Here is a 23,003-nt window from a genome sequence, read left to right as displayed (position 1 = left end):
ACAACAACAACTAGCATGATATTGTGGCTTATAAATATTAATCTGTTAATGTGACTGAACAGTCTACGAAGATTATCAAGCAACGTCATCTTAAAGTAATTTATATTCATGAGCTAATTTCCTGACCATCTTTCGTCCTGCTGCTGGATGTCCATACTTAATGTTTTTGCTTTGCTAACAAACTTTTTCAAATGTCTATGACATTAAATCAGACATTGTAAACATATAAACTTTTCTAATATTCTCTTCAAACTTTTAGAAATCACGAAGATAGGTGACCTGAAAGAAAGCCGACCATAAAACAAGAGTTTGAACTAATTCCCGTTGGACTGTGCAATAGGTAGGCCCTTTCTCGTCATGCAGTATAAACTGCAGTCTGACGCATTTCATAACTCATTGACACAGGTTTGTGTAGCTAGAAGTGTTTTGGTTAGCTATAGTTGCACAGGCTATGCTTCGGGCCTTGAAAGGAAAACAGGCAACGTTTGCAGAGTGGTTGAGTTGAATTTGCAATTAATGTGGCATCAGCAGGAACAAAGGTATAAGCGTGTCCTGCATGTAGAACGGCACACGCGCACACGCACACACTCTCCTGCATCCGCTCACACCCTTGCTCAGCCCTAGGGGACTTTCCTTTCCTTCTGTCAAACACCTCCATGTTAACAAAAGGCAATTAAACGCTGGCTGCTCACATCTATTGATCATATCTAACACAATGCACTGCTCTGCCAATGTAGAACAACAGGAGCCATATTCAGCCAGAAATCCCCTGCCTCCATCCACCCTCGGCAAGACAGACGCCCGTCTAGAGATTCATATCTGCTGCTCATTTAACGCTTGTTCCTGTGAATCTAACAAAACATCACATTTCACCTCCCAGAAATAAACTTAAAATATAAATGTCTGCATTTGGCATGAACAAAATTAAGCCATTTAGAACCATAAACATGTTTTGCTTTGTGCCATTCTTTGGATGACAGTTAAGCACACTTGCCCTTGAATTTCCATTACTAATGTGTCTGGATGTTTTACTTTTAAGCCTTTTCTTGTCCTTTTTTCTTAAAGTTTTTAACATTGTCAATGGAGACTTCTATGACTGAAATACATTAATTTAAAAAAAGTATTAAATATTACACAAAACAATGATAATACAAATCTGGATACATTAGGTAGTACCACCATATGTAAATAATATGTAAACATAAAGAGATAGATTATGTGTGTGGGTGTATCATTAATCATTAGTCATGTCTATATTAACATACACATACATACATAGATACATACATACATACATACATATACCGTATTTTCCGGACTATAATTCACACTTTTTTTCATAGTTTGGCTGGTCCTGCGACTTCTAGTCATGTGCGACTTATTTATCAAAATGAATTTGACATGAACCGAGAGAAATGAACCAAGAGAAAACATTACCATCTACAGCCGCGAGAGGGCGCTCTATGCTGCTCCTGTAGTCTACACTGAAAACATGGAGCGCCCTCTCGTGGCTGTAGACGGTAATGTTTTCTCTTGGTTCTTGGTTCTAAATAAATGCGACTTATAGTCCAGTGCGACTTATATATGTTTTTTCCCTCGTCATGACATATTTTTGGACCGATGCGACTTATACTCAGGTGCGACTTATAGTCCGAAAAATATGGTAATTAATTTTTTAGGAGGCATATGCTTCAGGTTTTCTGAGATTCCACATGTGCTTCCCAAAAAGAGCTCTGAGCCATCAAAGGTGACCCTCTTTCTCAGCAGCCTCCCAAATGCTCTGCAAACAGTGAATTTTCTATTCTGACTTTTAAAAGCTTTTAAAAGGTCTGAAGATGAAATAAGACTCGGTTTGAGAAAAGCATCCTGATTACAGACAGATACCGCAGAGACTGCAGATGAAAACACGAAAGGTCAGCGAGTGCAACAGAATGGAACAAAAGCAATGACCTTGACCTGATAATCTCTGTGCGTGCGTGCGTGTGTGTGTGTGAGCAGCAGGAAGATGATGCAGCACACAGTCTCTCCTCTACTGCACGGTGTGACCTGTTCCTCAGTTAAAAAGGGCAAGGTGTAGATTGATTTTCTCCACCTGCTGACCTTTAGTACCGGATCTGATATGGCCTGCTGATTAGACAAACAAAGAGAAGCAGAGAGAAAGAAAGAAACAGTGTGTGTGTGTAGGGTATTTCGTATATTACAAAAGAAGCAACAAGGGTGAAATCAGCTCGAGCTGGTTTTATGGTTTTAGCTAGTTTAAACTGATCTAGCTGGTGTTTCATCAAGTGTTCTCCCAGCTGAGAAGGACACAATCCCTTCTAAAACCAGCAAATCTGTCTAGTTTGACCATGATGGGAGACCTTGTGAGACCAGCCTAAGCAATGTCAGAAGACTTCATACAGAAGACAGAATATAGCAGTTCTCGACATTTCAATCAAGAAGATACCTGGTTAAACCTGGCACCCGAACAGAAAATGATATTGTGACACTGTTGATTGGCTGATGGCACCACAACAACAAACAGAGTCTAGAACTTTTCACTAGTGACTAACCTGAGCAGATCAGAGCTATAACATACCAATGTTAGATTGATCTACGAATCCTTCTGTTTGAGCCGATCCTTTTTTAAAGAATAATTTACAATGGTCGACAGACCAGTTCTAATGTTCCCTGTGATCTACTTCGGATTACGATGTTTCTGGGAAACACAGCCCTGAACTCAACAACTGGTTCACAAAACTGAGACAGTACAAATGGTTCTTACTCGCTGAACTGAAAACCATCTTTCTAACATGCACAATTCTTAATGAGAAGAGCATTTGTCTGATGAGGCACAAGAGTAGTTGCATTATAGCTGATATTACAAACAAAACATACTGTAAAATGATACTGTACAATCATGCTAAAGACAGTAGACGGGGGGCATAGAAATGACATAATCAAAACAGATTTTGTGTCTGAATTTTTTTGCCAGAATTGATGAAGAACATCTATCTGTCCTGGCGGCTTCCAGAGAGGTGGTTTAATAGCACTTTGGAGGCTTTCCTTCCCTCTTTCCATCTTGTCTGAATGGGTGTGGAGAAGATCTGTAATATTCAGAGGGATAGAATAAAAAAAACATGTATAGAGAGATATAACAGGTAACCTTCAAATACTATGGAGAAGAGACTCAGGCTTAGAAAAGAGCATCTAAATCCATGCTAAATTAATCAAACTAAAGCCGTTTTTAAAGTTCTGTGACATAGTTATTAACAAACTCCATCAGTCATTATTTTGATCCTGAACATGACAGGAACAACTGATTACTAGTGCAAACTGTAATGAACACTTCAAGTGCTTTGGAGAGTTGCAGTAATGAATTTATGGCTTTAGAAATTAATTTAAACAAGTAAATAATGAGCTTTGAGGGAAAAGCAACCATGATGTATGTTGAAAAATATAAACGTACAAGTAAAATCTACTGGTCTGGCCTATCACTCTCCGTTAAGCAGCACTAGATTGGACCTGTCTGGGTAGGTTGGTTAAGTGAGAATGCCTCCCCGGTAGAAACACACAACACTGGTACAAAAGAGTTTAATCTGAGAGCGTGTTGTTTGGGGATTCTGAAATGCACACTGCTGCAGAAATCATTCCCTCTTTCATCTCTCTACATCCTGCTCTCATTTGATATTCCCCTCCATTCCCTGCAGTTCGTCATGCAGTCAGGTCACAGGTGCGCTCAGCTAATGTATTCAATTAATCGTATAATGCAGAAGAGACCCGATTCACTGTAATATCTGCTCTGAGAAGTGGGGCTGTTTATATGGGGAGGGATTTTGTTTGGGACTGTTTTTGTTGCATTCCCCTTTTACATCGTGTTCTTTACCATTTTGTTTAGAATGTTTTGAAACAGATTTGGGTAGCACTTTATTTTACAGTCCCCCATGTACATACACATGAGAATGAATTTAAATTCAAATAATAAATTTTTGACTTGAAAAAGCATGAGTTAGCAAGTAAAGCTCTGCAAAACTTTTAGTTACTCAGAAATTATTAAAAAAATATATTTTATTTTCTCAGTTTGGGATTGATGCAGTTTTTGAAATGTTTTAGCAAAAAGTCTCCTAGATGCTCACTATGGCTTCATTTACTTGACCAAAAAAAAAAAAGTAAAATAAATAATTTAGAAATCATTCTGATATGCTTATTTGCTTCTCAAGAAACATTTATTATCACTATTATCAAAAACTTTGGAAAAGGAAGTCGTTTCTTATGATTTATTGGAGGGGGCGGTAACATGAGTGTTTGTTTACTTGTTTTATGCCAAATTAGTTTGGATCTAGTAAATTGAAACATGCTACCATTTCAAATGCCTTACTATTTGACTCCCTCAATGCGGTCAAACTCGGTGTGTGTGTGTGTGTGTGTGTGTGTGTGTGTGTGTGTGTGCGCGTATATGCAAGGTGAACACAGCGGGGTGCCATCCACTCAGATCCACTAAATCCACCAAGATCTTTCCTCCTTTCATGCACTGATCTTCCTCCTCTTCTCCTCTTTTCTCACTCCCTCCTCTCCTTCACTCACAGCCAGAGATAGAGGGATAGAAAGACAGGAACAGCTCTTTGATCTTAGTCCCCCCCTCACCTCCCCCCTGCTTTGGCCAGAAAGGCACAAGCATAAGATCATCTCCTCTCTGAAGTTCACCGGATCGATGAGACCAGGGAGGCATGAGCAGGGAGTTTGTTCTTCAGCCCTTTCTTTTTAGTCTTTTTTTAAAACTTCCTCGTATTTGTTCTCAGTTTTGATGGGTTTGTGTGGTGCTGAGGTGGCATGCAGGGTGTGGAAATGACTTTGAGATCAGAGCTGCATGACCCTGTCAAGGTCTGAACACAAACAAAGTCACATAAACACTCAATCTAGGACAGACCAAACACTGTTAGACCCTGTTTGCACGTGGTATTACCATTTAGGGTGATACCCAGATGGAATGAAATGAAATTTTGAGAATCCATCACACTTCGACCACATTTAAATGCATGCAAATACATGCAGAGAACAACTTCAGTATGTCTGATAACAACATGCAATGATAGATCATGTAAAGCATATCTGAAACGCAGCTAATACAGATTGCTGACAATAACATCTGCTCAAAAGCATCACTTTATACTGAGAAATTTAAGATTCATGTCAATTGTAAATGTTCACCAGCATAGGTGGATTTCACACATTTTTAGCTCTTGCTTCTTGCACAAGATTTAAATAAAAAGAAGTAGAATGAAAAGAAACAGTGGGGTTTGGCGCTCCCTGCTGGAATTTACATGTTAATGCATAGCAATTAAAGTAAATAGATGTGTCTACTAGCTTGTTTTACTTTTCCTCATATATTTTCGGTGTAAGAATGTGTATATTGTATAATTGTACATGTTCCCTAACAATAAGCACTCTAAACCACTCAGCCAATCAAACCAGAGGACCAAAATTAAGTGTGTAAATTACTTATGATCTCAAAAAAGTGTCTGAACTACTGTATGTGGATTGAGTTCTTTGAACCTTTTGAGCTCTTGGCAACATCTTACTAACTAAACCTGAGTTTGGTGCTTTGCCTCATTTTGAAATGGGTCAGATCACGTCTGAAATGAAACACTATGAAGAACTGGAGCTTTGTAAGTGTACGGTCCTGAGTGTCCAGGGGAAACGGTTTGGAAAAGCACACAATATATCACCTCTCCAACACTACACTTCAAACACAGAGCAGCTCTCAGCTTAACCCGCCTGGGCTTCTGAAACAAATCCCTCGCTGAGCAACAAACCACAAACACGTCACTCCCAAGTTTCTCAAACAGCTCACACTTCTGACGTCTCTGCAGGAAAGTTTCAGAAACTCTAATTAAGGGCTGTGTAAAATCAACCAAAACTGCTGTAAAATCTTTAATACCAAAAACATTTGGATCAAATGTAAATGGTATAGAATTTTGAATGTGGCAATAATCTTAAGAAATTGACTCCAAACAGCTCATCCAAACATTCTCCTGTAAGTGATATATACAGTATAAATATACAGTATATATATATATATATATATAAATATATATATATATATAAATATATATATATATATATATATATATATATATATATATATATATATATATATATATATATATATATAAAAATTATATTTATCTTCATATCACAGATATATAACAGTTCTAATGAACTATTCACAATATTTAACTTTTAAATTGTCAAACAAATCTAGCAGAACTAACAAAAAAATTAGAGATGTTCCGATACCCTTTTTCTCTTCCCGATACCGATTCCGATACCTGGGCTCAGGGTATCGGCCGATACCGAGTACTGATCCGATACCTGGGTGTATATCTGTATATACAGCTGTATATACTACTAGCCCTGTGTAAATTGCTAGAATTTTTTTATGGTGTGCTTCAGACAGATCCCTCAATAAAACATGAACAAATACATGGTGAACTACTGTATTTATTACAGTATTTTTATTATCTAACATGAATTTGACAGTATTATTTATTTTCTTATGCAAAAAAGAACTTCAAATGCAGCCAAAAATCTAACACCGCAAACTAAAAAAGGTATTTAAGTTTTACAATATAACTGTATAAAAAAACTGCAACAAATAAGTCTAGGAATATAAAAAAAGATCTATTAATCAGATAATCTCTAACAAGTAAAAAACAAGCAACCATCTAGGCATAATTATTATTATTATAGAGATGTATTATTATTACTGTAGGCTACAACAGTAGCTTTATATATTGTCAATTTACTCATGTAAACCAAACATTTATTTTAATGGGCTGCCATGAAGATCTTTGAGTGTCTGTGTTTATGATATGACAGTATTCTCAAATGAAACGGTAAATTCTCATGAAGTGACGGTTTATGCGTTCGTGTCCTCATGACACACAGCAGAGACTACAAAACAGCGAGCTCTCGCGCATCTGTGCCAGTCACCCACAGAGATGTAGATTTTGCGGGAGTAATATTTAAATAGTATTTTGCAGTTTAATATTCACAGACACTAGTATATATTCGGCTACTGTCTGGAGCCCTGCGCTTTGACTTACACGGAAGCAACTGAACGCAGCTGCCGGTACTGAATATACTCGAGAGTCTGTAACTACCGGTACTACAGAGACATACTGCTAACCACTGATCTATAATATAGTAGCGGCTTCACTGTCTTTTGGCAGTTTAGAATGTGATGAGTGATCCAGTCATATATAGATAAGGGCTGCTAACGCGTTTTCATTTCTTCTTCGCTGCTCTAAACAGGGGTTGCTTGTGGCAACACAGCACAACTTCCTGTGTTTTCAATGCATTTTGAGCAGCGAAGAAGAACCGTGCAGCGGTTAGGCAAAGCTTGCGGTCATAACTAGGTCTTTTTTAAGAAAATGGTATCGGATCGGTATATGGGTTCATGTACTCGCCGATGCCGATGCCAGAATTTGTTGTGGTATCGGAGATATTTCCGATACTAGTATCGGAATCGGAACAACTCTAAAAAAAATTTGACAAAATGTTATAACATTTAAAAATGTATTTTAATATTTGCATTTTTTTATACTGTATAATAAATTTTACATAAAAAAATGCAATAAACTGAATATCAATTCAATATATGCTTTATTTTTGATTCATTTGATGTTTAAAACTAGTTATGCGATGTAAAAATGTTAAAATGTAAGAATTTATCAACCATAACAGATCTTTTTCCCCCACAACAAAACTGTGGACTAAAAAAAAGGGAGAATGACACACCAAAATTTACTGTTTTTGTCAAAAGGGCCATCTAGTTGTCATATCACTTCACTTAAAAAAATTAAATAAAAAAAATCAATGAAAGAAATATTAAAATGTAAAATTAAACAATTCATAAGAGAGCCAAACTCTCTCTGTGTGCAAACAGTGACAGACAATCTCAGAGAGAAACTTTATGAGATGAAAAAGGAACAGAACGTAGCATTAATATTCTTTTAGTTCATTCCATATTGACACAAATGACAGTAAGAGTCAGGGAACGGCCGGGGGAATGTCCATTTAGAGCTGTCAGTCTTCTGCTCTCATAGAGAGACTTCGCTTATCTCTGACAGTTAGCAAATACACTCTGCACAAACACTCTCATTGACACCAGCCTTTATCTGGACCCAGTGTACACATCACATGCCGGTAAACTTCCCTTAAGGGCTCAATAAAAACAATTCTAACACATGATTGTATTCATCTCTGAAAACAGGGAGTACTCTGCAATCATTCAACTGGAAGATATTATTAAATATCTGAAAAAGGCATGTGTGATCTAATCCATGGTGGATAAGATTCCAGGTAAACATTTTAATTTTCACCTTTCTGATATTCCAAGGAGAGAGCAAATTATGGTTGTTTCAAAAAAATAATAATAACAATCGGTTTGGAGTAGAACTGAAGTACATGTTTGTTTGTCGCTGAAATTATAGAATGCACTGGCTTCTTTAAGAAATACTTTTAGTTTTTAACAATAAAAAAAGACTGAATTAAACAGAAATAAACAAAAATATGATATGATACATACACTACAATTAAAAATTTTGGGTCCAGCTAATTTTTTTCAAAGAGATTTCAAATTATGTTAAAACCACGGATAATAATAAAAATCGTTTCATTATGACACTGAAGACTGGAGTAATGGCTGCTGAGAAATAAATAAATATTTACATTTAAATATATACAGATATAAAATTTTATTTTAAATTGCTATACACTATTAATGTTTTACTGTATTTTTGCTTTAACAAATGCAGCCTTGGTGTACAACTTGGTTAACGCTAGCAATAGCATAAACGACTGCAAGTTGTATCTCCTTTATGTAATAGGCTAAGTCATAACCTACTCAGCTCTTTATACTCGAGGGCTGGACCTGCTCTTGACCTTGATTCTTTTATAATTGAGCATCAAAGAAAAGCTATTTCTAACCTCTCTCAGGACAGTCATTTCACATCATTCATACACACTTTCTCATTAAAACCAAGCGCTGAGAGAAAAGCAATGTTCATTTTCTGATATTGTGCATCTGCTGTCAGAGGACGACACTTAATGACCCACTGAGGGTAAACAGCAATTGTAATCTTATCTGAGATGAAAATTGCAGTCATTCACCTGTCTCTGCACCTGCAGTCTGTTTCATAGCTTACTGTAAAGGAGAAACTTTGTTTGCTGCGGTCCAAGAGTTTAGTTGATAGCACATGTATGACACCCAAATCCTGGAAGTCACACCATTTACATATGCCTGAGATGATATCGTTAAAGAAAAGTACTGCATGTGTCAATCTCTTATAACAAAGGCTTGCTGGCGTTCTCTTATCTGTCGGACAGTTTGAAGAGAAGAACAGGAAATACATATAAAAAAAAGAGTGTCAATTGGAAACTTACTTGTGAGGTCTCATATTGCAAATAAAGCCAGTGGCTAGGACATAATTACAGCAAAGTCCATAACTCAATAGCTGTCCTATGAAAAGTGTTTGTGCCAAATAGAAATGAGCATTAAACAGGTCAGTGGTACAAATATGGGCAGGGTGACTTTAATGGCCTGACAAGGTTCAATTAACCTGAGGACAATGCAAATCTATTCGCATAAACTGTAATACAGTACTTGAATAACAAATGCACTGTTAAAAAGTCCAATTAACAATCACAACAGTGTTAAGAAAATCTATCTGGCATGCTATGAATCTTAAAAATGTTTATACGATTTAAAAAAAATAATAATTGTTGTTTAAAGTGCCATTTGTCTTTAATAATATGTAATAAATAAATCAATCAATTCAATTGCTTACTCGATCTGATCAAGTCTCTTGATTTCTAAATAGCCAAGCCCAAAGACCACCACACCAACCACGGAAATCAGCTAAACACCAGCTTGGCCATTCTGAGACATTAGCCCAAAATGGGATTATACCAGCTTTGGCTAGAATCTAATATTTCAATAGCAATTTTGCATTAGACAGAAATCATTAAACTTGTGGCTAAAACACAAAAGCTGGACTTTGAAATGGACGTGACTGGGACTAAATTGAATTGAATAAAGTACAGTGAACAACATGCGTAACTAACTATACATCAAAACCCCTCCCGACTGACAAAACCACACCTAGTACAGGTCAATGGTGCATTTTCAGCACCTTCATAACAGCCAGCACATTCGAACCCTTCTCATTGTCCTGAGGTAGACCCAGCTCAGCTCAACACTAGAGGACTCTCAAGAGACACTGGAGACAAACTATGTCAGGGGACGCATACCTGAGGTTGCTCTCTATAGTAGCCTATTTATGTGTTCTCAACACTGAGGCTCATTCAGGGTAGGTTTTTATTCTATCACTCTTATATTGTGTTTAACAAAGCCGAGTTTTTAACATTTAATAATACAGGTTTGTTTTTGTTTTTTTTCATCACTTGCAGTGGTTTTCCACTCACTCTTCCTGACTGGACGTCAAATGCAGGTAGGAACTACATCAGCACAAATCCAGATGCCTCGCTTCTATAAGGTTATAATTTTAGGGTGGTAACACATATATACATAAAATATTATTTTTATAATGTATATAATGCATTAGTTATAACTTGTAATGAACAATATAATGAGTTCTCTGAATAAGTTCAGTCATTAATGTTTAAAAATATATATAATTATATTACTATTATTACTACTATTATTAATAATATTGTATAATATAAGATAATATACATTATAATATTTATGTATGCATTGTTACACCTTTATAAAAGGTATATGTAAAAATCTGCAAATATTCTAATGCATTTTTAACCTACAATACTTACTGAATGTATAATGCATTATGCAGCTTGTTTATTATAATGCATTATATATATTTTAGAAATAATTGTAACCAAATGCGTTATCATACATAAAGAGCTTTTTGTTGTTTAATGCATTATATATTCTAAATGTTTAACAACTAATGCATAAGTGATATAATCTATTATAACAGTGGTTAAAATTACTCATAAAATAGTACAATGCATTATGATTTGCATTACAAGGCATAATTAATGCAACATCTATAATGCATTATATAGAAAAGTTTTAATTAAAGTGTCATCTGTGGAACTGAAAAGAGGACCTGTTAGAAACCATGCTATCAAACTCTGATGAGTTGTAAACCTTTTAGTCTTCTCTAATAGAAGCACTCACACCGGTATGACCAATTTCACGCATGAGTGGCTGGAGACATGGACATTTGTTGTAACAATCCAAACAGAACTATGTTTTCGGGTTTCTTTCTCTTTTTTGGTGGTTAGGTTCTTATTCTCACTCCACTTTTTTATTGTCCTTTAATCACTTTTCCCTCCTGTGCTGTAGATTATTTTGCGAAGTGTGATTTTGGCAGTGATTTGCCAGCATCCTGTGATTGGACCTCTGAGGGACCCATCAGCGCTCAGAAGGCAACAGGTAATTATACTGTGGAGACGAAATTGCTGCAGAGACAGTAACTGCTTTGTGTTTACAACCAATCCATCCACCTGCTGAACAACAACAGCAGTTAACAGGTTGCTTACAACACGCAGAGATCAAGTCAGTTCAATTTTTGCCGATCTGTGGTAATTATGTGTGAAACATCACGTCGTCATTGTCTATAAAACAGTGCCACTCTAAGGAGCTAAAGGTGATTTGCATTTATTAAGTCATCAGGTATTATGTTTGAGCAGAAAAAATATAAAAATACTGACACTATTATATAGGCCTACCTCTTCCTAGTGACCCTATTAACTTTTTACCAAAAAAAAAAAATTACATATGTATGTAAAATGTATAATTATATACATACATACATACATACAGTGGTGGACGAAGTGCACAAATCAAGTACTTGAGTAAAAGTACACATATGTATAATAAAATATTATTCCAGTAAAATAAAAGTACTAGTTTTTTCAATTTTACTCAAGTGAAAGTAAAAAAAGTACTTGATTCTATTATGATTTTCCCAAAATAACCACTATATGGAGTCAAAATATATTTTAGTTGTTGATATGGACTATGCTGAAGAGAGTGATGCAGTAGTGTTCACTGTGAAGCTTACACTGTCATGCACCTGCGAGAGAACAGATCTGACCATCTGATTTTCACCTGTAAGAAAAAGTGTTAGAAAATGTGTTGTTTTGCAGAACATCACAATTATACTGTATATGACATGAGAATAAGGCCTGAATTTAGGAAGAACATTTTACAGAATAAGAATATGTGAATAATTCAATTTTGATAAGAATGTAAGATAAAACCTTATAACACCAAGGAGATGTCGACAAGCTACATTGTATTGCAAATTTGCAAAACACAAAGTACAGATCAGAGTCTAACTTGTGGCATATGTTGGCTTTGAGTCTGCAAGCAGGTGATTTGGTAGTTATTTATGACTGCATGCTTTTAGAGGTCACTCTATGAACTATATGCAAGAGCATATGTTATTAATACAGCCTATGCTTGTAAACATGACAAACTCATTGTGTTTGAGAAAACATAATCATAGTTCTCTATATTCTGTACAAAACAGAGCTCTATTTGGGCCTTTGTACTACTTATAAGAACAATGACAAGTAACAACAATCCAGATTCAAACTTGCACAGTTGACATAAGCACCAGATCGCTACGTATCAGGATACATTTTACCCACAAACACAGCATTAAACCTGAATCAATTATTGGTTATTGTTATTGTAACCAAAATGGAAAAGATGGAAAGCATCAAATTTTCACTATTTTAGTTTTTTGTCTGTGTGCTATAGATGAAACATCTCTCCATTCTGAGAGTCCATCTGGTGTGTTTCGCCTTAAGAGTGGATTTCTTGAGATCTCAGAAGACTCCTGTCTGGAGTTCTGGTACCATAAACTTAAGAAGAGTTCTGAACTCAAGGTTTTGCTAGAGGCTGATTTTCTGCAAACAGTGATTTGGACCTCAGAGACATCTAGCACTGGAGACTGGAGACAAGTCTTCGTCCCTCTCACAAAGCAGTCTGACAAAGACAACATCCAGGTACAGCAATTTAAATATTCATATTTAAGTTTTGGGCATCTTTATAGAGAAAGATAGCAGATAATATAAAAAGATCTTTTGAAAAAGATTTTTTTTTTTCATGTGTTTTAACTGTGTATGCAGAAAGTTTTTTATCATGCCGGCACAAAAAAAAAAAATAATAATAATTATATAATAATATATATCACTGGCACAGATCACTGGCCAGCAAATTATGATGCAAGATTAATATATATATGTGTGTGTGTGATCTCAAAACTTTCTAACCTTAACATTTGGGCAAAAATCTATTTAAACATAAATAAATAAAACATATTTGTGGTTTTTGATGCAAAAAAATTTGGATAAGCAATACAGATACAAAAATAACTCCATTCAATTCACAAATGGAGACTTATTAGGTAGGAAGTAACCCCCTTGAAAAACCTACAGAATTTGACTTCTAGACTCATGCAATGTAAGTTAAGCTGTCTGCCATCTTAAAATACGACATTAATTTCTGTAAGTTGTCTAATAAAAGAAAGCAATCTGTGAAAATAATGAGGACAATAGTAATTGTAGTTATTTTAAAAACTTTTGAGTCTTGAGTGATGAACATTTTGCTGGCACTGAAGAATCACTATTACTCCCTGCAACTGTAATTGTGTTCTTTGGCAGGTTATTTTTGAGCGACTGAAAGGTCTGCAAGATGATGAACAAACTGCCTTTGACAAAATAGGAATACGGAAGGGACAATGTGGTGAGTGACATGATTATTATTATTTTGACCTAGTACATCACTTACCAAAATACAAACATCCTCAATCTAAATTCACCATATTTACTGGCCTTTGGGAAATAGTAAAGTGTTGATATATCATCCACAGGGCCACAATGTCGGCGAGGAAGCACATTTTGGACTGATAAAAGCACTCGCTGCACTTGCACTGATGAGCAACTCATCTGTTCTCACGACCCTCGGTCCAAAGATACTTTTGGCACCTGCCATGTGGCCTCTGACCCACACTACACTACTTTTGATGGGGTCAGCTTCCAATTTAAGAGTCCTTGTACCTACGTCTTGTCAAAGGTCTGCGATGACTCAGGGTTGCTTCCTGAGTTTGCAGTAGAGGTGCAAAATGAGAATAAAGGGGACTCGCACGTATCCTCCATTCAGCAGGTGAACATCAATGTACATGGTCTGAGAGTGACCATGGTGAGGAAAGAGAGGAGCAAAGTCATGGTGAGCTGTCAACCAAACATAATGATGAACATATTTGTCTTTGTCTTAAGCAATAGTTCACACAAAAATGAACATTTGCTGAAAATGTACGCACTCTCGGGCAAAAATGTAGAGGATTTTGTTCATTAGATTAGATTTGGAGGACTTTAGCATAACATCAGTTGCTCACCAATGGATTCTCTGCAGTGAATGGGTGTCATGAGAATGAGAGGCCAAACAGCAGACAAATACAGTACATCACAATAATCCACACGTAATCCACACCACTTCAGTCCATCAATTAGCATCTTGTAAGGTGAAAGTGATGTGACATTCAGCCAAGTATGGTGACCCATACTCAGAATTCGTGCTCTGCATTTAACCCATCCAAAGTGAACACACACAGCAGTGAACACACACAAACTCAGGGTTTATACAGAGATTCTTAAATTGAATTTACTACCTTTTTACCACCTATTTTACTACCATCACAATATTTTTACTACCAACACAACTTCAAACTTCAACTGTAGCAGTGTTAAGTGTTAAGTAAAGTGACAAGTAAAGACATGAAATATCTTTCCAAAATGAATTAATAACATATTTAAATCACAATTTAAGGAGGCAATTATAACTTAATTTCAACACTGGAAGGGAGAAATAGAGAACCAGAGAGAGCGAGAAGGAGAAAGTCAGGAGAGGTTCTGTAGGTGTATGTGAGTGTGCATGTGTGTTAGGACAAGTGAGTGAGCTACATTCAAGTAAGAGGGTAACTCTACCATAGAACTTGGATTAATCAAGATATCACAACAGGCCTTGGTCCATAGGATTTACTCAATATGTCAAAGAGTTACAATTACATAAAAATTTGAAGACAGACTGGACCTTTAGAATTAACAGCTACACAATGTGTAATAATATAATAATATGTTACAAACTTAATAATAATATATAATATATATATATATATATATATATATATATATATATATATATATATATATATATATATATATATATATATACTAGGGGTGTAACGGTTCACAAAATTCACGGTTCGGTTCGATACGATACACTGATGTCACGGTTCGGTACGTTTTAGATACAGCAAAATGTAAAAACATCTCAACTTTTCAGAATGCCGCAAGCGCACCGCGGGTCATGTGACAAGAACCAACCAATCAGCTTCATCCTTTCCCGTAACAACGTTGAGAGCTCAGCCAAGATGAAGGATCAGCTGATCATAGTTGTATATGGATTGCAATTTTGAAATAAATTTAGTAGCAGAGCTACTGCAAGCGATTTTTAGAGCTGCAAATCCATTTATCCTTCGCTGAAATTTCCGCGTCTCATGGAGAGAGCACGTCATTGTTGCTTAGCAAAGACAGACGCCTCATGAGCGCTTCTGCCCAAGCGCTTTGGAAAGGAGGAGAAAGACGCGCTTAGCGTTTTCCATGCGTTTTTAGGCACGATATGTGAACGGCCCCTAAGGCGCTCGCTCACTCAGCACGCGCTGAAGGCTCGTTTCAAAATGTCGAATGCCTTTAACAGACCAGAAATATAAGATCCTAAAATAACCAACAGGTCTGGTGTTTGGGTTGGATTCCCTGTAAGCTATAGTGTCTAAATGCTGCAGGGATAGTTTGCTGCGTGCATGTTTCTCCTTTTTTTCGTCTTTTCCCAGATAGTACTGACGCATATATCCCAGATATTCCCGCTGGTGTTTTTTTTTTTTTTTTTTATTCCCGCTGGTGTACCCTGTCATGTTGCAGATGCGACATACCGTTGTTTTTTTATCCACCACTCTCTTGCCATCACCATTATAGCTTAAAGGGAATCCAAAGTGCACCCAAACACCAGACCTGTTGGTTATTGGAGGATCTTCTCATTTCTAGTCTGTTAAACGCATTGGCTATTTTGCAACGAGCCTTCAGCGCGTGCTGAGTGAGCGAGCGCCTGCTGAGTAGCCTAACATAAACATATAAGATGGTGTTTTTTTCTTCTTCGGGGGTGTCAGGGGCGTTGCCTGTTACGTTGTTTGGGTTATTGGGCTACCTTGTTGAACGCATATCATTATATTTCTCTCTCTCTCTCTTTTTTTTTTTTTCAAATATAATTAATTACTCCAACGAACCGCTCGGTATACATAATGCGTACCGCGTACCGAACCGAAAGCGTCGTACCGAACGGTTCAATACGAATACGCGTATCGTTACACCCCTAATATATATATATATATATATATATATATATATATATATATCAGAGATGGGGACTCGAGTTTGAGACTCGGACTCGAGTGCGACTTAAGTCGCACAAACAGTGACTTCAGACTCGACTTGAGACTCGTCCTCGAAAGACTTCAGACTCGACTCGGACTCGAGCTCCGGGACTCGTGAACAATGTTAATTTTTAGTAAACGTCAGATGAGCTCGCTGTTAGTTGTGACGTTGGCGAACGAACCGATTCTTTTGAACGGCTCATAAACATGAACGATGGGAGCCGAGTCACGGCTGGAGGGGAGCCGTTCTTTCTGTCGCTCTTTTTTCCTATGCGTGTTTCAGAGCGCGTGTTTCACACAGATGCACACAAATGAGCTCCTCCGCGAGACAGAACAGTTAGGGGGAGGGGCGCACCCAGCGCAGGCCAACCCTTTATAGCGTGATGATATTAGTTATTAGTTGTGCACGCATCCTTCACGTGAGTACTCCAGTGGAAAAAAACATGCGTGCCTCTGTCATTGGGTAGGAGCGGAGCCATGACGTTTTGCACAGATATTCATTGCAGCCCACTTTGTTATTGTTCATTGACTTGAAGGGGCTGATGTCCTATTTGCAAAGTTTACAGTAATAATAGTATGTAGACATTTCCATTTTATTTATTCTAATTTTATCTACTTTAAATATTTTTGGTTCTCTATCAAAATGTTCTTGTGTGATAACAATGTTCTTGTGTGGAAGTGTTTGTAGTAAAAGCTGTTTTGCACAGAAATTCATTGCAGCCGGCTTTGTTTTTGATGTTTATTTGTGAGTAGGTATTGTATGAATAACATAAGTCAGCGTAGCTTTGTTCATTCTTAAGCCAGACAAGAGGTGTGCAGCTATACAGCCAGGACAGACAGAAGGCCATTACTGAATCCATAAATGCAAAATACAAATGAATTCCTTATATATAGCTATGCAGTGTTCTAAGCAGCTTGGATGGGTCGCTGTACGTGATGCAACATTTATTATAACCAGAGACTTAATATAATAAAGAGACTTGAGACTTGACTTGGACTCTAGCTCAGAGACTTGAGACTTGACTTGGACTCTAGCTCAGAGACTTGAGACTTGACTTGGACTCTAGCTCAGAGACTTGAGACTTGACTTGGACTCTAGCTCAGAGACTTGAGACTTGACTTGGACTCTAGCTCAGAGACTTGAGACTTGACTTGGACTCTAGCTCAGAGACTTGAGACTTGACTTGGACTCTAGCTCAGAGACTTGAGACTTGACTTGGACTCTAGCTCAGAGACTTGAGACTTGACTTGGACTCTAGCTCAGAGACTTGTGAGCATCTCTGATATATATATATATATATATATATATATAATATCATATTTATCGTTTTCTTGCAAACGTTCCAAAAAGCTTCTCGGCTGTTTCCAACTACTGGCCTAAGCCAGTTTTTAAACCGAGCGTCATCCAGCCAGAGTTCCGAAAACTTGCACTTCCCCATATTTACTTGGTAAACTCGCGCGAAGCAGAGGTTTACCGCCAAGCTATCAGCTTGAACCGCCCAACGTACACATCGCATGACGCCATTCCGTTCACTCAGGTCCGACCATTCTTTTCTCTGTCTTTGGGTCCGAATCAAAATAAAAATAAATTCATCGAAGTTTAGTAAGGAAATAGGCCTGCACACGTAAGTTACCCTAATTGAAAACCATATAGACCAGGGGTGTCCAAACTTTTTTTAGTGAAGGCCAAATTTTTCCAAAACGCTATTAATCCATCCAGATTTTTTTTCCAAAACGCTATAAATCCATCCAGATTTTTTCCAAACACTATAAATCAATCCATATTTTTTTCCAAAACGCTATTAATCCATCCATATTTTTTTTCAAAAGCTATAAATACATATTTTTTCCCCAAAAATGTATGGTTTGTCTTTTTAAAAAGTATTTTGTCTTTTATTTCGTGTTTGCATTTGAGGAAAAAAACATGTTATGTAGCCTAACTGTTCGTTCTCCATTAAGGATGCTTTTAAAACTTTCCCAGAGACATCAAACAGAAAACACAAAGCCTCTCTTTGAAAGGAATTTCGTTTTGTATTAATTTCATCTTAATTTTAATCCATGTTTCATTATTTTGTATAATCACAACACGTTCAGACATGAACCGAAACTCAGCGTATAGATAGCCTAGGCTACTCGCCTCACAGACCTAAACAAATTAGAAATATCCTATATCTATTATCTAAGAAAGATTTGAGATTTACTGGCCACTTGGTGGGTGTTAATTTCGGACCCTGGCTGCGGGCCAATAAAAACTGGACCGTAGTTTGGACACCCATGATATAGACCTAGTTAGATGGGGCTTCAAAAATTTACTACCTCGTTAGATGACGTTTACAACTTTTTACTACTTTTTACTGGCCTTAATTTGACATAATTTAATTTACTACCTTTTACTACTTTTTACAACCCCGCATAAACCCTGAAACTGTGAACACACACCCGGAGCAGTGGGCAGCCATTTATGCTGCGGCGCCCGGGGAGCAGTTGGGGGTTCGGTGCTGGCCCGAGACTCGAACCAACAACCCTAGGGTTAGGAGTCATACTCTCTAACTACTAGGCCATGACTTCCCAAAGCTATGTGTTTTAATAAACAAATCCATTAAGGCATTTTAACTTTAAACCCTCACTTCTGGCAATTAAATCATTCTGACGGCACCCATTTACTGCAGAGGATCCATTGATGCAATGATGCTTAATTCCTCCAAATCTGTTCAAATGAAGAAACAATCTCTTCTACATCTTGAATTTTAATTTTTATGTGAACTACTCCGTCAACCTCTTTCCACTGTCGTCCTTATCAGGTTAATGGGATTTGGAAGAATCTCCCTCTACTCCTGCAAAAAAACAAAGTTACGGTTAATGCCCAGGGAGATGCTTTGGTCCTTCAGACAGACTTCAAACTGTCTGTCCTCTACTTGAGATCCGGTGCCGTACAGGTGATTGTCCCCAGCCATTACTCAAACAGAATCTGTGGCATGTGTGGTAACTTTAACCACGAGACAGAAGACGACTTCAAGATCCCAGACGGGTCACTGGTGCAGGACACACATGTTTTAGGGCAGAGTGTGTGTGGGGAACCCACCCTGCTCAGGGTCTGTACAGATGCAGAGGAACAGAAGTACGCCAGCGAGGTTTACTGCGGCATTCTAACATCCAGACAAGGGCTATTCTCAACGTGCTCATCTGTTCTGAATGCAGACAGTTTCTTCCGAAGCTGTATGTATGATATGTGTACAACTCATGGAGATCCCACAGCCCTCTGCGATGCCATTGAGGCCTTCAGTGCCACCTGCGACAAAGTTGGGATCTCTGTTCTGGCCTGGAGGAACACAACATTCTGTCGTATGTGCTTAACATTTTCTAAAATTATCTATAAAAAGAACATTTTGTTCATAAACTCAACATTAGTGTTCAATAAAGAATGTGTCACAGTAATGCAGCCACAATGGAAGTCTCTGAGGCTTTTTTGGCCATGATTTATTCAGTTAAAAAAAGTATTATTTGATCTGTAAAGTTTTCCTTTTTAAACAGACTTTAATTTGTGAATGAACATTCGATATTTACATTATGCATTACTAATGCAATTTCTGAAAGTGCACCAGGATTAAAATATATTATGGTCGATACTGATAAGACAGTAATTACTTTTGGGTGATGACCAATAAATAGCTGTTATTTTAAATTACTTTATTTAAAAAAATACTATAAGTGAATTTTAGGCATCACATTATGATGTATAATACGAAATATAGACAAATATGTCTTATGAAATCTCCTATAAAACCACAATTATTATTCAGGCTCTGCGCGTCCGTCACAGTTCCATAACAAACCGGGAAAAAAATTACGCGTCATATCTTCATAAAAGACATTACTTTGTCAAAGCATCTTTAAATTGTGAGTTTATCAAATAGCAAAATCTTGCAATTGAATTAAATAATTCTGCATGTCTGCAGAACTGTGTTGATGCAAGCAGCTCATGGTCCAGTGTTTCAATGTCTCAATTCAAAGTGAACTCAATATTTGAATGTGCTGGTTACTATAAAAAAAAAAAATTATATACCAATATTTCTATAGTTATTAGTTGAATTATAATATTAAGATATTATTCATAATTTTCCTCAAACAATGCACCAGATTGATGCATTTAACCTTAAAATATCTAAAATTTTCTTCAAAGGCACAACGGCCCCGAAACCTACTAGAGGGACGGAGGTCCACCCCCATAGTCTCACTAAATCTTGGGTTAAATCTTTGCCATAATATATTGTTATCCTTTCAACTTCAAGTTTGTAATATTACCCTTTAAATCTCAAAAATAGGCATCAAGCAGCATATGTGAAACTGGCCTTGAACCATTGACCTTGAATATCAGTTTAAAGCCTTAGTATCTCATCTCCACCCAAAACTATGAAACAATGGAGACAAGCGATACAAGTACTGCCAAGTATTATTAGACTAAGCATATATATATATATATAAATTAAAGCTTGACATGTCAGATTAGACTACCTGATTTGAGCCCATGTTGAGCAAATGGCCTAATCTCAGCCCTTCTGTAATCAGTAGCAGTGGTGCGGTCTCCACCTAACAACCCACACAGATGTACTACACATAGTAACTGGTTATTAATTAATAATCTTCCACACCTTGACCAGCTGATCCTTAACTTTCCATTACAAACCACAAAGGCACTGAGAAACATATAGTGAATCTATAAATCTGATTATTTATGCTTGATTCTTCACGTTTCTGTTTTAGCTGTGGCGTGTGGCCCTCAAAGCCACTATAATACCTGTGCCAGCGGCTGCCCTAAGACCTGCTCCAGCCAGGATGCTACAGGGTCTTGTGGGATATGTGAGGAGCGCTGCGAGTGTGACGATGGCCTCATGCTCAGCGGAGGAGCATGTGTATCAGCTGATGACTGTGGATGCTGGGCTAATGGACAGCATTATTTGGTACAGTAGCTTAGCCATCTTATTGTTATCATCATGTCATGATAGATATAGACAGACAGACACAGATAGATAGATTTTGTTAATGCACATAGCTTACTAAAATATTTCTGTAGATTTTACTAAAATAGTATATTTTAATCTTTCTCTTCCTTTCCTATCTAGGTCAGAGAGACATTTATGGAGGGTGAATGTGAGCAGCAGTGCCAGTGTTTGGGCAATGGGAACATTCAGTGTTCTCCTACGTCCTGCAAAACTGATGAAGTATGCATGGTTAAAGACGGAGTCTTGGGTTGCTTTCCGTCCAGCCCGGTGACCTGCAGCGTCTACGGTGACCCTCATTACATCACTTTCGATGGCAAAGCCTACTCCTTCTGGGGCACCTGCAACTACACCATAGCAAAGACCTGCGGGGCTACTGACACCCTGTTCACAATAACAGCACGAAATGAGGGCCAGAACAACTCTGCAACTTCCTCTCTTAACTCTGTAGCTCTTGACATGGATGGCCTACATATTGTCATTGGAAAGAACAAGCAGGTTTCTGTGAGTGTCTTGTTTTTGTCATTCATTTGGATTTGACTACATTGTACTATCAGTGTTTGTACAGACTTAATGTATTCACTTACACCTTTAATAAGCAATGCATATTAAAAAATAGGGGGGAAAATATGAATTGATTAACCATTTGTGGTACCATACGGCATGAGTTACAAAGGAATTATATAATGAGATCTCGATTCTTGAAATACCATGAAATTTTTTTTTAAATTTCAGATCTCAAAACTGCCTAGTCCAAACAAATTCCAAGCTGCAAAAATGCTAACTTTGTAACATCATAAAGATAAATACATCAATACATGACCACCCATATTTACACATCAATCTGGTGATTATACATGTGATCAGAAACTAGAAAGATAGCGCCAGAGAACAAGAAAAGCAAACAAATTACAGTGAGGGGAAGTCTGTGATGTCTGGGTTTTCCACGTAGCACTAATCTCCCAGTATGTACCTAATCATTCCTGATATACATGGGCAGTTCATGGAAAGAAATGTGGGCAGGAGCTGCCATCTAAAATATATGACCCATAATTAGTGTTTAGTGCAAGTAAAATGTTCATATTTTAAAGGTAAGTGATAAGAGACGTGTATGCTTATGACGTCACATGTTATCTTTCGGTGATAACATTTGAGAAGTGTTCTGATAGTGACTTCTGCTTCACATAATCAGGCCACTGGCACAGATTTTTTTTAACCAAAGTATTCATCACCATGTTATCAGTAACATGACACTCTCTGGCCCTCACACTGAAAATAAAACAATGTGCCAACAAATGAATGACCCAGTTTTAAATGTACAAATCTAAGCACATTTTTTTGATTCGCATGATGATTTGGGATAGTAATCAAATATCCCTTATCAAACATTTACTGAAATAGTTTCCGGAAGAATACTAAACTTACTCTGGTTATTTTTACAACAATACAACTGTCACAACTTGGCAGCAGCAGCCAG

At 37.2% G+C, this 23,003-nt stretch overlaps 1 protein-coding gene across 1 annotated transcript in view; it reads left to right on the top strand.

Annotated features, from left to right (window-relative positions):
• The first annotated feature begins 8,324 nt into the window (after positions 1-8,324).
• The window catches only part of LOC113046492 (MAM and LDL-receptor class A domain-containing protein 1-like), a 29,070-nt gene continuing 14,391 nt past the window's right edge, over positions 8,325-23,003 (top strand). Inside the window, 8 exon segments of the mRNA XM_026207334.1 lie at positions 8,325-8,343; positions 11,375-11,464; positions 12,800-13,047; positions 13,705-13,786; positions 13,914-14,269; positions 19,331-19,871; positions 21,291-21,487; positions 21,650-22,030. Coding sequence (XP_026063119.1) covers positions 8,325-8,343; positions 11,375-11,464; positions 12,800-13,047; positions 13,705-13,786; positions 13,914-14,269; positions 19,331-19,871; positions 21,291-21,487; positions 21,650-22,030 — 1,914 coding nt within the window.

The sequence above is a fragment of the Carassius auratus genome, chromosome 27 (genome assembly GCF_003368295.1).
Source record: "Carassius auratus strain Wakin chromosome 27, ASM336829v1, whole genome shotgun sequence".
NCBI lineage: Eukaryota > Metazoa > Chordata > Actinopteri > Cypriniformes > Cyprinidae > Carassius > Carassius auratus.
The sequence above is the reverse complement of the archived record's forward strand: the minus strand, read 5'-3'. Positions and strand labels throughout refer to the sequence as shown.